Raw genomic sequence first — 15,087 nt, forward strand, 5'->3', positions numbered from 1 at the left:
TCCTCTCGCCCCGTTCCCTTCGTCTCGAATTCCTGCTCCACGTCTTCCTTTTCCTTCGCCATCCTGTCCGTGGTCTCCGCTCTCCGGGATTTCCCGGCCTCCGGCCTTCGCGAGCGGGTCTGTGTTTGGGAGCGCTCCGGCCGCGCTGGGCATGCGCACTGGGGGCGGCGCACTGCGCATGCGGGAAAATGGCGGGCCTGGCGTCTTGAGAGCCGTGGGTCACCCTGCTCTCCTCCCGCCCGCGTTCCAGCTCCCGGGGTCGTGGGGCAGCGGTGCGCCCGTCTGCGGGCCGGCCTAGCCAGGCGGCGCCTCCGGGCAGGCCAAGAGTCCAGTTCGTGCTTGGCCCCCGGGACCTGGCGGGTCGGGGGCGGCGCCCGACCCGAGCGGGAGAAGGCGGGAGAGCTCGCGGGGTGCGAGGCGAGAGGCGGCCGGCTGGGCAGCATGAGTCAGCAGCGGCCCGCGCGGAAGCTGCCCAGCCTGCTCGTGGACCCGGCGGAGGAGACGGTGCGCCGCCGTTGCCGAGACCCCATCAACGTGGAGGGCCTGCTGGTAAGACCCGGGGACGGCGTGTGTCCCAGCGGCGGAGCCGGGGCGCGGGGTGGGGGTGGGGGTCGCAGGCCCGCGGGGAGGCCGGACTAGCCGTCGTCTCGGTCGTGCGCTTCTCGAGGCGGCCCGGGGCTGCTCCTCGGTCTCTTCGGCTCTCGCACTAACCATCGCGTCCAGTGAAGCAGACAGGTCAGGTCGTTCGCTTAGGCTCTCGCCTTCTTGTTTGCGTCTGCTCGCAAATGTGTTGTCAGCCTCCTGGGCTTTTATGTCGGCTCTAGAGTAGTGTTGGAGAAAACTGCCCAGCTTTGCCTGAGACAGTCATGCTTTTCCGTCTCCACGGGATTCTGGATCTCTGCCAGCTCTCTCTCGTGTGTTCTTCTCTGCAGTCTCTTCTGCCATTCTCCTCCTTCAGGGCAGCCACTTAAAACCGTGTCCAGGGGCTTCCCTGGTGGCGCAGTGGTTGCGCGTCCGCCTGCCGATGCAGGGGAACCGGGTTCGCGCCCCGGTCCGGGAGGATCCCACATGCCGCGGAGCGGCTGGGCCCGTGAGCCATGGCCTCTGAGCCTGCGCGTCCGGAGCCTGTGCTTCGCAACGGGAGAGGCCACAACAGAGGGAGGCCCGCATACCACAAAAAAAAAAAAAAAAAAAAAAAAAAAAAACCGTGTCCACACCTCACACTTCCCACTCCACAGCTTCCCATTCAGCAAGTTATCTTTGGTCCTCGTTGACAGAGAAAGCGGGAGATTGGCCTCCCTGCCGGAGGTCAGTTTCCTCTGTTGTTCTGGACTAGATGCGATATACTCTCCCGGAGTCTCAGGACCCTCGATGAACCCATCGTTTTCCATTCTCCCTATATTTTCGACTTCTCTGCTGGTTTCTTCCCATCCTTAGTATGTAAGCGTTTCCTGAGGTCCGTTTGCCCCGACGCCCGGAGGACTCAGTGCTCAACAATAGTTGATGAGCATCGTCTCATTTAATTCCGCACAGCAGTCCTCAGGGGTTATTTTTCTTGTTTTGCAGTTGCCAGAGTAGACGTGGAGCTGTTAAGTGGTTTGCCCGTCGTTAGTGAGTAGACAGGCCTGGGTTTAACCTCACAGTGTCTGACTCCAGGGGGTAGATTCCCTAAATCCATTTCCATGGTGAAAGATCCCTCCCTTAAATGCCGTATGCCCTTCCACCTACTGTATCTCTTCCCCTTCACAGCCAAGCTTTCTGAAAAAGTTCTCAGCACTCCTGGGTCTGCTTGCTCACCTGTCATTACCACCTGCTGGGGGACCTCTGCCCTAAGCACAGCTCTGAGACGTTCTAACCAAGGTCGCCAGTCAACGTCCAGCAGATGTCTCACTCCGCACCTTCTGTAGTTTCCACACGATCGACTGACTGCTCACTCATGTTGGACCCTCGCCCTTGAACGGCCCTCTGGGCACGTACGCTCAGCACTCCATCTGCTTACCTGGCCTCTCCTGTCCTCTCTTGTAAACTCCTCTTCCTTTTCCCATTCCTTCCATGTCGGTCTTATTCAGATCTTCTACCCTCTCCACGGTTTCTTCATGCGGGGTGTCACTCACCACTCTCGTGACTTCTGTTACTATTGGTATTGGTGGTCTTAATCTTTAAGAATTTGATAAAAGCTCCAAACTCTTACTATGGAAAAACCACTTTATTTTACATTTAATGTCAGAAGATACACATATCCCTTGAAGTTGTAGATAGTCTTATTCACTCTGGTAGTTTCAGTTACCATGTCGTGACTCCCGAAGCTATAAATCTGGCTCGGAGCTTTGCAACTGTCTACTGGACATTTCTACTTAGATTTCAAACTCACGTATCTGAAGTGGAATTCATTATCTTCCTGCCTAAGCAAGCAGCAACTCGCTGTCTCCTATTGCAGTAAATGGTACCACACCCACCGTATTGCCCAAGCTAGGATCCTAGGCATCATCCTTGCCTTTTCCAAACGGACCCCCTCCATTCTATCTAATTAAAATTAATCACCAATACTTGCCACTTCTAGCCATCATCTATCTTTTGGATTGTAATCTTCTTAACAAGTTTTCCTGCCTCTCGTCTTGCCCTTGATTTTTCTGTGTATTCTCCACATAGTAACTAACCATAATGGTCTTTTTAAAACATATTTCCGGTCATGGCATTTGACTTAAAGAATCTGTCATGGTTTCCTAGTGCTCTCAGGATAGAGGAGAAACTTCTTTATGTGATCAGACCCCTGGATTTATCTTTCCTGAACTGCTTATAGTTGCTAAATTTTCCATATCTCCATATTCTCTTGGACCTCTGTATATCTGCACTCCCCCTTTTAAAAAACCCTTTAAAGCCCACTTTTCCTTGTCACCTCCCATGGTTCGTCAGGTCTAGATTTATAGGTCACTTGTCGGAAGCCTTCCTGACTTCCTAAGACTTAGTTAAGCGCTCCTTTTGTGCTCCCAGAGCACCCTGTGCCTACTCCTTTCTTTACCCTGTGTGGCTCTTCGGTCCCTGAGTGCAGCGACTCTGTTCATGTCATTGTTACATCCCCGGCACGTTTGGTGCTTCTTGCAAAAATATTTGGTAAATAGCTTTTGGATGAATGAAATAGGTACTCTGTAAATGTTTGAATGTATGAGTGTTTATTTTCCTGGCTGTAAAATGCTGATTTAAACACCTATCTCAGCATTTTTTAATTGGCTGATGACTGGCAGTATTTAGTAAACTGTGTATTATTAAACACTGTGCAAAAAATAGTTACGTGTACAGCTGAGTGATGTTCCCTGGGCAAATGGCTTGAAAACTGGAATTCTGTGAAGGCAGAACATGGTACTGATTAAAGATGGAACTTAGTCTGCACATTGAAAAACAAGGAAAATTTGAGTGTGTGACAAGAATGCAGTCACCATGGGAAAAGGTATATGTCCAGAGAGCTCTTAAAGGGATATTACTCCCCCAGACAGGCAATTGGTACAAAGAAGCATCTGTGTAGAGAAATTTTTAACCAATTTAGAGGCAGTGTTTAAGATTTTAGTCCCTACAACTCACCTTTTATTCTATTCTTTCTCCTTTGAGATCACAAGTTGAAAAGTGTAGGTTTTTAGATGTGGGCCTTGGAGCGCTAGTGAAATAACTTGGAACGCGCTGCCTTGCCCATCAGGAGCCGCTGGTGCCTCGAGAGCTGTGTGCGCTGAGAGCAGCCTTAGTGGTTTCAGTTTGCGGGCTCTTCCTCTTCCCAGCTAAGATACAGACAGGCTAAGGGACTTGAACAAGTGAGAGAGAGAGAAGCAGTTTGAGGATTGAACGGGAAGGTTTCCTAGGACGTCGAGTCTTGAGGTTTGGCTGTTACTGGGCTGTCCCTTGGTATGTCTTGGGGAAATACCTGAGCGTAGCCCCTCAGTGTGACTTCCTTAAAGGAACAGAAGCGTTGGCATGCCTCCACAGTGGTGGGTTGTCAGAACTAAAAGCAGCAGCATCTCTGCTGGCACCTGGGCAGGTTAGTGCCATAGAAGTTTGAGGGAGCGTTCCTCTGAGGACTGCCATCCTAAAGATGCTGAGAAGTTCAAAAATAAGTGTCCTGTGCAGGAACCACTTTGAAAAGGCTCCCATTGGCCTAATCTGGGACAGTGTGAGCCTCGAAGTAACAGATTTTGTACTCACAGGATAAGGTAAGAATTCAGGCTCCTTGGGTGTAGTTCTTTAAGTACAGCTCCTCAAGTACAGTTCCTCCAGATCTTTAGGCCTGTGAAACTAAAAGGACAAGTTATCTGACCCCTGCCCCGCACACACACCCCCAGCATACACCGCACACTGGTGGGACAGACATGGGATAACTGCTGTAGACAGTCCTGTCCATAAAGGAGAAAAAGAGGGGTCACAGAGGAGCTTCTGGTCTGGAGCAGTTCTGAAATGCCACCTGGCAAATGTGGGAAGTTTTCTGATTAGGTCTCAGAGTCTGGGGACAGTTCTCCCTGTTCCCACCTCTCCCTCTGGGCTCTTGGTTCCACCATCTGAGCCTGTCTGTCTTTTTCATGAAAGGTCACATCTCTTCAGTATTTGTAGCTGAGTACTTTTTTCAGCCTGCTTCCTGTCAGCATAATTTGGGGGTGTCCAGTGGCCTCTTTTCACTTTGAACTGTCTTTATCCCTTTTAGACCAAGCTGGCAGTGATTTTGCCAATGTAATTCTCTCAGAAACTATGTGGATGTCCTGTGAACCTTGTGGCTCACTCAGCAGACCAGCGCTCCACCCACAGATTTCTTTGAAATAAACTCTTCTGTACCTTGGGCTCCTGCTGGGGTGGCCGAGGGACAGTGCCGTGCAGCTTCCTAGGGGCCCTGTCCTTAGGTTGAGAGGATCTGTGAGGTTCATCCTGAGGTTCATCCTTAGTCTCCTTCAAGGGCCTTTTGTGTGACTGAACGGCACTCTGAAATACCATCTTTGATCTCTGAGGACTTCACCAAGAATTGTTCCGTCTCACCTTCCCTTTTAGATTCGGATTTTCTGGCGGTGCCTTTGATTTGGTCTTTCTCAGAAGTCTTCTCTTAATTTTTAGCTTCTTGAGAGGCTGAGAATTTTTTAAAGCTACCAAGTCGTAGCTTCTTTTTCTTTTAACAGTCCTTTACTCTCTCTGTCTCTCTCTGTCTCTCTCTCCCTCTCTCTCCCTCCCTCTCTCCCTCCCCCCCCCACCCAGTCCCTGTTAACACTGTGTGGAAGTCTCCTCGGTTAGGTGACCCGGTTCATTACCATCTGCTTTCCATGGATCTGCAGTCGACGGTGTGGCTAAGTGCTCTGTCTTAGCATAACGGGGATCCCCCTTCTTGAAGTTTCTAACAAGTTCCCCTTCCTTTTGAACCCTTACTGGCAAAGTCCAGATTTCTACTGACAAACTTTTTCAAGACTGCTTAGTCTTGAACAGACTTCTTGGTAGTTATACTCTGGTTGTCTAAGAGAATGTCCTTGAGATACACACTGAATTATTTAGGGGTCTGCAATTTACCCTCAGATGATTCTGAAAAAATAAATTATGTGTGTGTATAGAAAAAAAAAGATAAAGTGAATGTAGTAAAACGTTGCATTTGAAGGATTTGGGTGAAGGGTATATGGCAATTCTTGGTACTATTTCTGTACCTTTTGTGAAGGCTGAGATTATTTCAGAACAGAAGGAAAATGGGTGTCCCTGAAAGGTGCCCGCACGATCAGTCTCCTGGTGGGAAGGACCTTGGTCGCTCTCGCCCTGACCAGGCCCTGCTCACCTTCTCTGCAGTGTCCTCGTCCCTGCGGGGGGGTCGAGCCTCATCATTCTCCTCAGGGCAGGGTGCCCCGCTCTGCTCTGAGGGATCAAGTGCAGGGGGGGCATTTCATTTACTTTTTTTTTTAATAGCTCACTAACTTTTGTGTGAGAAAACCTGTATTCTGATTTTAAAGCCATTTAAAAAGAACTCCTGTCTAGTCCCGTTTCCTCCCAGAAAAGCTCCTAGCTTACCTGTTGGGTGTGGTTCACCAAAGTTAGAGTAGTTGGGAAGGCTTGCCGGGATTGTCAGATTGAGTCTCTCCAGAGGATAAATTTGTATTAGAAAACAGAAACTGAGGCTTCATAGTCTCGCAGTGGTCCTTATTGATGGTGTACCAAAGCGGGAGTCTTCACCCTGCGTCCCTGTGCCTGTAAATACTCACTGTTGTTTGTCAGTTGAAGTCATCCGGACAAGGTCCTATTTCACTCTTCCGTTCATTAGTTTCACAAATATTTGCCAGGTGCCTGAATGTGGCAGGCACTGTTCTGGTTCAAAAAGGACAACAATAACGGTAGTCTCTTATGCTTTCACAGCATTTTTACAGTTTACAAAATTTGCCATTTAATCTTCACAATAGCTTGGAAAGTGGGCGGTAGAGTTATATCCCTGCACTGTCACGGGTAAGGGTGGGGTCTCCCAGCATCTAAGAAGTTCTGGTAGTCCTGAACCCGATCTTAATTAAGCCAAGAACTCTTTTGAGTATAAATGAGATGAATGTGTCATCACTATGGGCACTTTGGAAATCTCCAGAATTCTAGGTCTGTAGGATTTATACAATCTTTATTTGGGATGTCTGCCCCTGAGGGGCCATGATGCTATTGTGATTCCTCCAAAGTAAAGAGATAGTGCTTTTATATTCAAAGGGAAAAAAAACGAATGGGTACTGTTAGTGTCTGTTTTCCCACAGATCTCAATAGAGCCAATATGTGGTTTAGAGCAAAGAATGTAGGGGAAGGGAAGCCATACTTTCTCATGTTACTAACTGAGGTATTATCCCTGTGCCAAGCTGTGAATAGCAGCAGTCTAGATAAGGAGACCAGAGGGAGGGGGTATAGAGCAGGAAAGGTGCCCTTGTAGAATTTGTAGAGAGGAGATGGGGAGCCAGCCTGTTTGGAAACCGTTAAGTACCGTGTGCAGGACTCGCCCTGCTGCTCTAAGCTAAGAACAGAAGCCTGTTTGCAGCAAGGCCCCTAGGAATGCTGCTCTGTCAACCCTGTCTGTGTGCACGCTCAGGATTTATTCAGACGTTATGTAATTGAAGTAGTATGTGCTGCAGATACGTGAGTAACAGATCGTGGGCTGAATAGAAACCTCATAGACAGACCATAATATTTACAACAACTTAGGATATTTGTTGATGTGTGTTTCAAATTAGTGTGATGAGGATGGACTTTTTTTCACTTAAGAATCTTGCATCAGTAGTTCAACTCCGTCTCATACTGTTTTAGCAGAAGGGTTGAAAGTAAAAATAGCAGTGACAGTTGGTCCTGTTGGTCTGATGTTTGCCTTGAATAGGACTGCCCTCCAGTGTGGCACTGTGGGATGCTGTCTTCACAAGTCACTGTTAGCACTGTGCTGAGAGCTAGCGGGGCAGAGTCCCTGCCCCAAGACGGGCTCTCCCGACTGGTTTTGCACCCAGCAGGTTTGCGTGTAACAGCTAAGTTAACGTTGCAGTGGAATTCTGTTTCGGGAATTACTCCATCTCAAGTTAGCTTGCTCACGTACGCTCTCACCTTGTCGTAGATGGCAAGGGGATCATCGTGCCGGGGATGGTAACACTACCAGCAAGGAGCTTCTTAGCTGCGCACCTCACCTTCAGGCTTCCGCACCTTCAGTCTTTTTGCCTCATTGCCACCACGCTTAGATTTCTAAACCATGAGCTGGACGACGTCGTATCTTGTTCAGAAATCTGTGGTGATTCAGCACTGGTTACAGCAGAAAGTCCAAACTCTGTAGCATGACTTTCACGGTCCTCCGTGTCGAGTGTGGTGCTAGCATTCCCATCCAGCCTTAGTATCAAGTTGGTTTTGCACTGGCCACCCAGGCGGCTTCTCAAAAGGTGCCAGATGATTTATATTTCCATACCTTTGTTCATTTCACTTCCTGCCCCAGGAATTCTGTCTTTTTCCTCCCTCCTCAGCCTCCCACAGGTTCTGGCAAATTCTGGCTTGTCTTCCAAGGCTCAGCTAGGGGTCCACTTGCCTGTGAATCCTTGTGATTTCCCTCACTGGGTGCATCCAGAGCACTGTTGTTTCCCTTCTTAGAGCACCTTATGAAATTCACTTATCCCAGTTTTGCTGCGGCCCATTTGGGGGCCAGTCTTTTTCACTTACACAGGAGCTAAACCTGCGCACAGCTTGTCTGGAGACACATGGCATCATTATACGTACTTTGTTCCAAGCAAGAGGGCAATATGGATTTCTGTTTATTAGCCTTAGCTTAGGTTTTATTTATTTTTTTTGCAAAAACAATTTTAAAATATATTGCAAACATTACTACAAGTTTATATAAACTTTCATAGCCTCCAAATAGCTAATAAAATGGTGAGCATTGATAGTGGATCTACTACTAATTTCCTGGTCATCTCAGGAATTTAAAAGAATTTTTTTATGAATCTTAATACCAAAGTCTCTAGTTATATAGCATGCATTGTTTTCCATGATTAGAAATGCTGTTTTTACATTAATTATCATGGGAATGCATGGCTGCCTGTGAAAGTTTGTGAGCACTTTTCTTGGAGCCACTCTCACTTAATTAGCAAGAAGTGAGCATTTGTCAGTTTGGACGTCTCTTAGATCTCTACTGCGCTTTCCAGAGTCAGGGACAGTCTCTTGATCCTCTCTGTATTGCTTTTTATCCTCAGTACCTGATACAGTTGATAGGTGAATGTCTGTTTAGTAATAAAGTCTCATATTCCCCCCCTCCCCCCTGCACCATTCCTTTCACACACACACACACACACACACCCCGCCCCGCCATCTCTTTAACTACTACTTCCATACTTATGGAGGCCTATGCGGTTTCAGAAATTCAAGTCGATGAACATTGTCAGATGTGATTACAGTTAGAGTAGATATAGTTTAGAAGGAAGACTGGTTTTCTCACACCAAAATTATTACCCCAGGGTGAAAAAAAAAAGACAAACTTTTATATTATCCAGAAAAATGTTGTTCATTTGCCTTGTTTCTGCATTTTTTTTTTTTTTACCCTTTTTGGCCCCTTTAATCTGTAAACAAGGCCCCTTATGCATATGCACGTTAGTTCATATAAAGAAGATTAACCACTGTGCCGCTATAAATAAGAGATGGGCAATAATTATTAACAATTCTGCTTTTATTTTTTGCTATTCATTTGCTTGTATTTAAATTACTAAGTTTAAATTTCTGTATCTTCTTTTTTCCAGCCATCAAAGATAAGGATTAATTTAGAAGATAATGTACAATATGTGTCCATGAGAAGTAAGTTGATTCGATTCCTGAATCAGTTTTAGGTTTTGTAGATTGAACTTCATATGATTTAAGTGATTTATTTTAAATGTACACGAGTTGATGAGTAACTTAAAGTGCCTTATTTGTACACTGAAATGTAAAGCTTGGAATTTCAGCAGAAACTCCTGAGGTTGTGGGCTGTTAATGTGCACAAATGCCAGTTTATTCTCCATTGCTTTGGAAATGCCACTTTTAAAACAGAATGGTCTCTGTCGGGGTGTTTTCCCAGAGTTCTGTGAAAGCAGTTGTCACCGCAAGCAGAACTGAAGGCAGTTTGGCAGCAAGCGTGTGGACAGTCTTTGGCCCTCCTGGTTTCCTTTGATTCCCTGTACCCTTCCCGTCTACTTCTGCCGTGGATCAGTGTGCAGAGTCAGTCAGGTAGTTCCCTGTCTTTCTGGAAATTGTTACGACAAATGGCCCCACCCCCGTTTCTTCTTAATTTGGTGCTAATCTCGATGGGTAGGTGGTGCATAGGTGCCCACGAGGAACCGTAACCTCAACCTTCATTTCTCCCCGGCCCTGCCACAGTCCCAGCCATATCTGGCCCCCAGGTTTGGCCAGTTTTACTCTAGAAGCGTTTCCTTTGTCGCATACCACCAGCTTACACTCATGTCTCACAGTTATTGAGCTTGTACGGTGCCTGGCCTGTATTAAGCTCTTTGCATGGATTATCACAACAACCTTTCAAAATTCAGATTTGGATGATTATTCCCATTTGATAGATGAGTAAACTGATGGCCAGAGATTAAGTAACTTGCTCAGTCAGGACTCAACGCCATGCTCAGACTTGAGCCCACAGTCTTACCCACGGGTCAGGCTGCTGCTTCTCGGGCAGGAAGCAGTGGCCTAGCCATCTAAGTCAGTCATCGGCTCCAGGCTCTTCCACCCCCTTACCTCTTCCGTTCTGCTGCCCGTGTGATCTTTCTAATACAGAAATTAGATGATGGTATCACTCAACCTAAACTTCTGCAGTGATGCTCTGTTACCTGTGGAGAAAACCCTGACTCCTCATTTATTTATTTCTATTAAATTCTATTAAGAAACAAGGCAGAGAACGGACAGACAGATGCACAAGGCCCTTGATGGCCATTTCCCGCTCCACTTTGCAGCCCCATCTCCCAGTACTCTGCGCCCTCCCCCCATCGCAAACGCTGTACAGCTGTGGATTCCCTACAAACGCCGTGTTCTCCCACGGGGCTCTGCTGTTTCCTCTGCCTCACTCACCCCCGTCGCCCTCCACCTTCCTGTCCATCTTTCTGTGCTCTGTTCCCAGCACACGCCCGTTAGGAGGCCTCCCATGTTTCCCACTCCAGTTACGGTTTTATTTCGTCTTATGTAACTTTGAATCCCTCTGGCACACTCATCTCGGGGTTTGGGGTAGAGTTCCTGCTAGACTGTGGGACGTGGAACGCCTTTGTCTGGAGACCATTTTAATCATGTTTATATCCCTTCAGCAACTGTCACGTTACAGGTGTTCAATTAATATCTGTTCTTTATAAAATGACTGGCATGATAGGAATATACTTACCCTGAACTTATAAGACCATGTCTTGTTAGTAATTTAGTATCATTACAGTTGACCCTTGAATAACAGGGTTTGAACTCTGCAGGTCCACTTAGATGAGGATATTTTTCAGTAGTAAAGACTGCAGTACGAAACGGTCTGGTTGATTGAATCCGCAGATACGGAGGGCCACGATAAATTATATGCAGGTTAACTCCTGCGTCGTTCAAGGGTCAAATGTAAATGTTTTTAAAGTCAGAGTTTCTCATTTGTAATCTTCCAAGGTATGTTGTAGAATTGTGACTATCTTCTGCTTCCATTTTTTAAAAAAGTTTAATTCCTCTTTAATCCTGTTTAATCTTAAGTATAGGAGTAGTCTCCACATGGAAGACATTTACATTATAAAATATGTACTTTTGTTTCTTGCAGTAACCACCAGTGGTCTTTAAACTGAATATGACATTGTAGAGGTTCTGGATAAGGGCATTTTTCACTGAAGATAGGATGACTGTTTCTTTTGAAGCATACTGTGGTGTGCCATGAAGTAAAAAAAAAAGAGTAATCATATACTCCACACCAGAAGGACAACTAAATTATTCATAAAAGTATTTGCTCTTCACACTAAACCATAAGAACTTTTTTCCTAGTATCAAATTGGGAAAGATGAAAATAATGATAATATTCAGTTTTCCCCCTTCATTTACTTATGTTAAGTTAATACAAGGTAGTGAATATTTTAAAAAATAGTCATGCCCTTTTCCTCAAGGTATAATATCACAGTCATCCTAATCAGACTAATTTGAGCTCTTTCTGAACTTCATCAGACAGGGTAACACTGCGACATGTATAGGAACATTTTAAACATTTTTTAATTTTAAAGCCAAGTCTCTAACTTTGCTTTATAAAGAATTTCTTAACTTGAAGACCAAATGAGAAATTTAATTGAAAAAATCATTTCTGATTCTATTCCAGATAGTGGTGTGGATGCAAGTGCAGACTCACCACTTCGTGTCTGATATGGCGCCATGATGCCTTTTAAATTCACATACTCAGTGGAAACTGGTTGCATATTTCAAACACTCCTTTAAGTCTAAAGCCTTTGTGTACCTGCAATAGGCTAATAAATTTTTATCCAGTTTGAGAAATCAATTTCGTAAACATTAGCTATGATTTGGTCAGTGTGTAAGAATATCTGTAGGTGTCTGTGCTTACTGATCAAGGATAAATAAATGGGGGCTTCCCTGGTGGCGCAGTGGTTGAGAATCTGCCTGCCAATGCAGGGGACACGGGTTCGAGCCCTGGTCTGGGAAGATCCCACATGCCGCAGAGCAACTGGGCCCGTGAGCCATGGCCGCTGAGCCTGCACGTCTGGAGCTTGTGCTCTGCAACAAGAGAGGCCGCGACAGTGAGTGGCCCGCGCCCCGCGGTGAAGAGTGGCCCCCGCTCGCTGCAACTAGAGGAAGCCCACGCACAGAAACGAAGACCCAACACAGCCAAAAATAAATAAATAAAATTTTAAAACAAAACAAAGCAAAAAAGAATAAATAAATGGTTTTTTTAACGAGTTGAGAAAGAAATGCTGTTTTAACTTTTATGAATTGTGTTTGTTTTGTTTCCCAGAAGCTCTAAAAGTGAAGAGACCTCGTTTTGATGTATCACTGGTTTATTTAACTCGAAAATTTATGGATCTTGTCAGATCTGCTCCTGGGGGTATTCTTGACTTAAACAAGGTTGCAACAAAACTAGGAGTACGAAAACGAAGAGTGTATGACATCACCAATGTTTTGGATGGAATTGATCTGGTTGAAAAAAAGTCTAAGAACCATATTCGATGGATGTGAGTGGTTTTCAAACTTTTCTTCTTCTTTTCTTTTTTCCCCCCTTCTTATTAAGTGACAATACTGTGCTTAAAACAAACTAGTTACTAGCAATGTTTTTTTCCTACTTGGTACCAATTAAAAGCCATAGACATAGAATATCATTCCAATATTATGGAAAAGTTAAATGGAGTCATGATTAGTTTTAAGAATTTCACTTTTCAAGATAAAGGGACATCTGATTTGTATAAGAATTTTAAAAAAAATATTTCTTCAGTTCTAATTGATTATTGACATCAGAGGGAGATCAGTTAAGGCTGTAAAACAGTGGTTCTTGCACTGTAGTGTAATAAACACTTAGATGCCTCCCTCCCCAGGGGTTGTAATTCAGTTCTGGGAGAAGACAGATATCTCCCTTCTTAACAACTACCCCAAGTGATTATGGTGCATATCATACTTCGAAACACAATGCCCTGAATGTAAAAAAAAAAAAAAAATCGGGAGACTTAATATCTAAAAGTCAATAGCTAAAGACTTAACATATGATTAGGAGGGATCTCATGGAAAGAAGACTTTATGGTATAAATGTAGGGGTGTGTGTGTGTGTGTGTGTGTGTGTGTGTGTGTGTGTGTGTGTGTGTGTCCACGCACTCACGTTTGCAGGGAACGCACACAAGAAGGCTGTTATACTCACAACAGGCAAGTATTTTGGATCCGTAAGAAACAGTTCCAGCATATAAGTACATAAAGACCTTTCAGGCAAGTGAAAAATCTACCAACAAAGATCATTAAATGATTCTAAGTAATTAACTTAGCTATTAGAGGAAAGGGATTCATAAAGGACGTTATTTTTTCAATATTACGGAAATGCAAATTGGATTCTAATTTGAACATGTTTGCTAAATGACATTAACATTTTAGGGGTTAATATCAGATTGTGTTCCGAATCACTAATTAGAATCAGATTTGAGAACCAGCAAGTGAAAGAAAGGTAAAGTGGTAACACAGGCTTTTCACCTTTTACTTTCTATAAGAATTGAAGAAAAGAATGAATATTGGTTGTTGCTCAGGTCATGTCATATTGGGGTAAACAGTAATAAAGAAAATGTATCTTTAAAAAATCATTATATTCAGATAGAACTGGATAGAATATGCACAGTGGGGAAAAAATAAAGATATAGAATTTTAGCAGGGGAACTATCATTTGGCCAATACATCTTGTTTTTCATATGTAAGAACTAAAGGATTAAAAGATCATAACTTGTCAAAAGTCATGTGAGAAGTAGAGCTGGTCTGAAACTGGGTGTTACTGACTCAGTTCACTGCTCGTTAAACTTCGTTAAGCTTTCCCTCTACTACTAATTTCCACGGGATTATGATGTTGGTTTTGTTTTTAAAGTCTCTGTGTAAGGGAATAGAAATGGGGACCAAAACCAGGAGAAATAATGGTTGTCTAGAATAATGGGAGGGAAGGACTGGAGTTCAGTACCTGGTTTCTGTCATTGTGGGAAACACCTGGTATAAACGTTTGGAGAAGTTCCAGTAACCTAACTTGTATTTTTTTTGTAATCTCCTAGATGTTATTGATGGTGATCTTTTTCTTTTAAAGAGGATCTGATCTTAGCAATTTTGGAGCAGTGCCCCAACAGAAGAAGCTTCAGGAGGAACTTTCTGATTTATCGGCGATGGAAGATGCTCTGGATGAGTTAATTAAGGATTGTGCTCAGCAGTTGTTCAAGTTAACAGACGACAAAGAAAATGAAAGATATCCTTTAACTCTGTGCCTTTAAAAAAATTCTCCTTCCAAAGCAGATTACTTTATTTTTTTATATTTTTTTTTGCGGTATGCGGGCCTCTCACCGTTGTGGCCTCTCCCGTTGTGGAGCACAGGCTCCGGACGCGCAGGCTCAGCGGCCATGGCTCACGGGCCTAGCCGCTCCGCGGCATGTGGGATCTTCCCGGACCGGGGCACGAACCCGTGTCCCCTGCATCGGCAGGCGGATTCTCAACCACTGCGCCACCAGGGAAGCCCAAAGCAGATTACTTTAGATGGTAGGGTCAGCTTGGGGATTAATTAATATATTTAAGATACAAAATAAGACCTTTGGAAGTGAGTGAATTGCCATAGAAATGGTACTTAAACTGCCATTCTAGTCCACAAAGCATAACACGCAGCTGAATGTCGTCCTGCTCCTAAGTTCAGTGTCTCTGGGACCAGAGGGGGAGATTTGTCTTTGGTACCGATCTCCTCCCAGGTCTCCTAGACTGTTTTGCTGCCCTGTTCCCCATGTGGAATGGGTGAACCACCTTTCTGAGGTGTCGCTGATTCTGAGCTGTTCCGTGCTTCAAGTTTACTTAGACTCTACCCCAGTCAAAACTCCCGTTTCCACAATACAGTTATTAGAAGGAAGGTAAATGCTATTACTACTCTCAATCAAAAGATGTGTGGAGTAAGAA

The 15,087-nt window shown here is 44.9% G+C and overlaps 1 protein-coding gene across 1 annotated transcript; it reads left to right on the forward strand.

Moving 5' to 3' along the window:
* The first annotated feature begins 6 nt into the window (after positions 1-6).
* On the forward strand, positions 7-15,087 carry E2F6 (E2F transcription factor 6). Its single transcript, XM_028487427.2, has 4 exons — positions 7-549; positions 9,225-9,279; positions 12,434-12,650; positions 14,240-15,087. Exons 1-4 carry the CDS (start codon positions 442-444, stop codon positions 14,418-14,420), a joined length of 561 nt encoding a protein of 186 aa, XP_028343228.1. The 5' UTR covers positions 7-441; the 3' UTR covers positions 14,421-15,087.

Source organism: Physeter macrocephalus, unplaced genomic scaffold (assembly GCF_002837175.3).
Source record: "Physeter macrocephalus isolate SW-GA unplaced genomic scaffold, ASM283717v5 random_2007, whole genome shotgun sequence".
NCBI lineage: Eukaryota > Metazoa > Chordata > Mammalia > Artiodactyla > Physeteridae > Physeter > Physeter macrocephalus.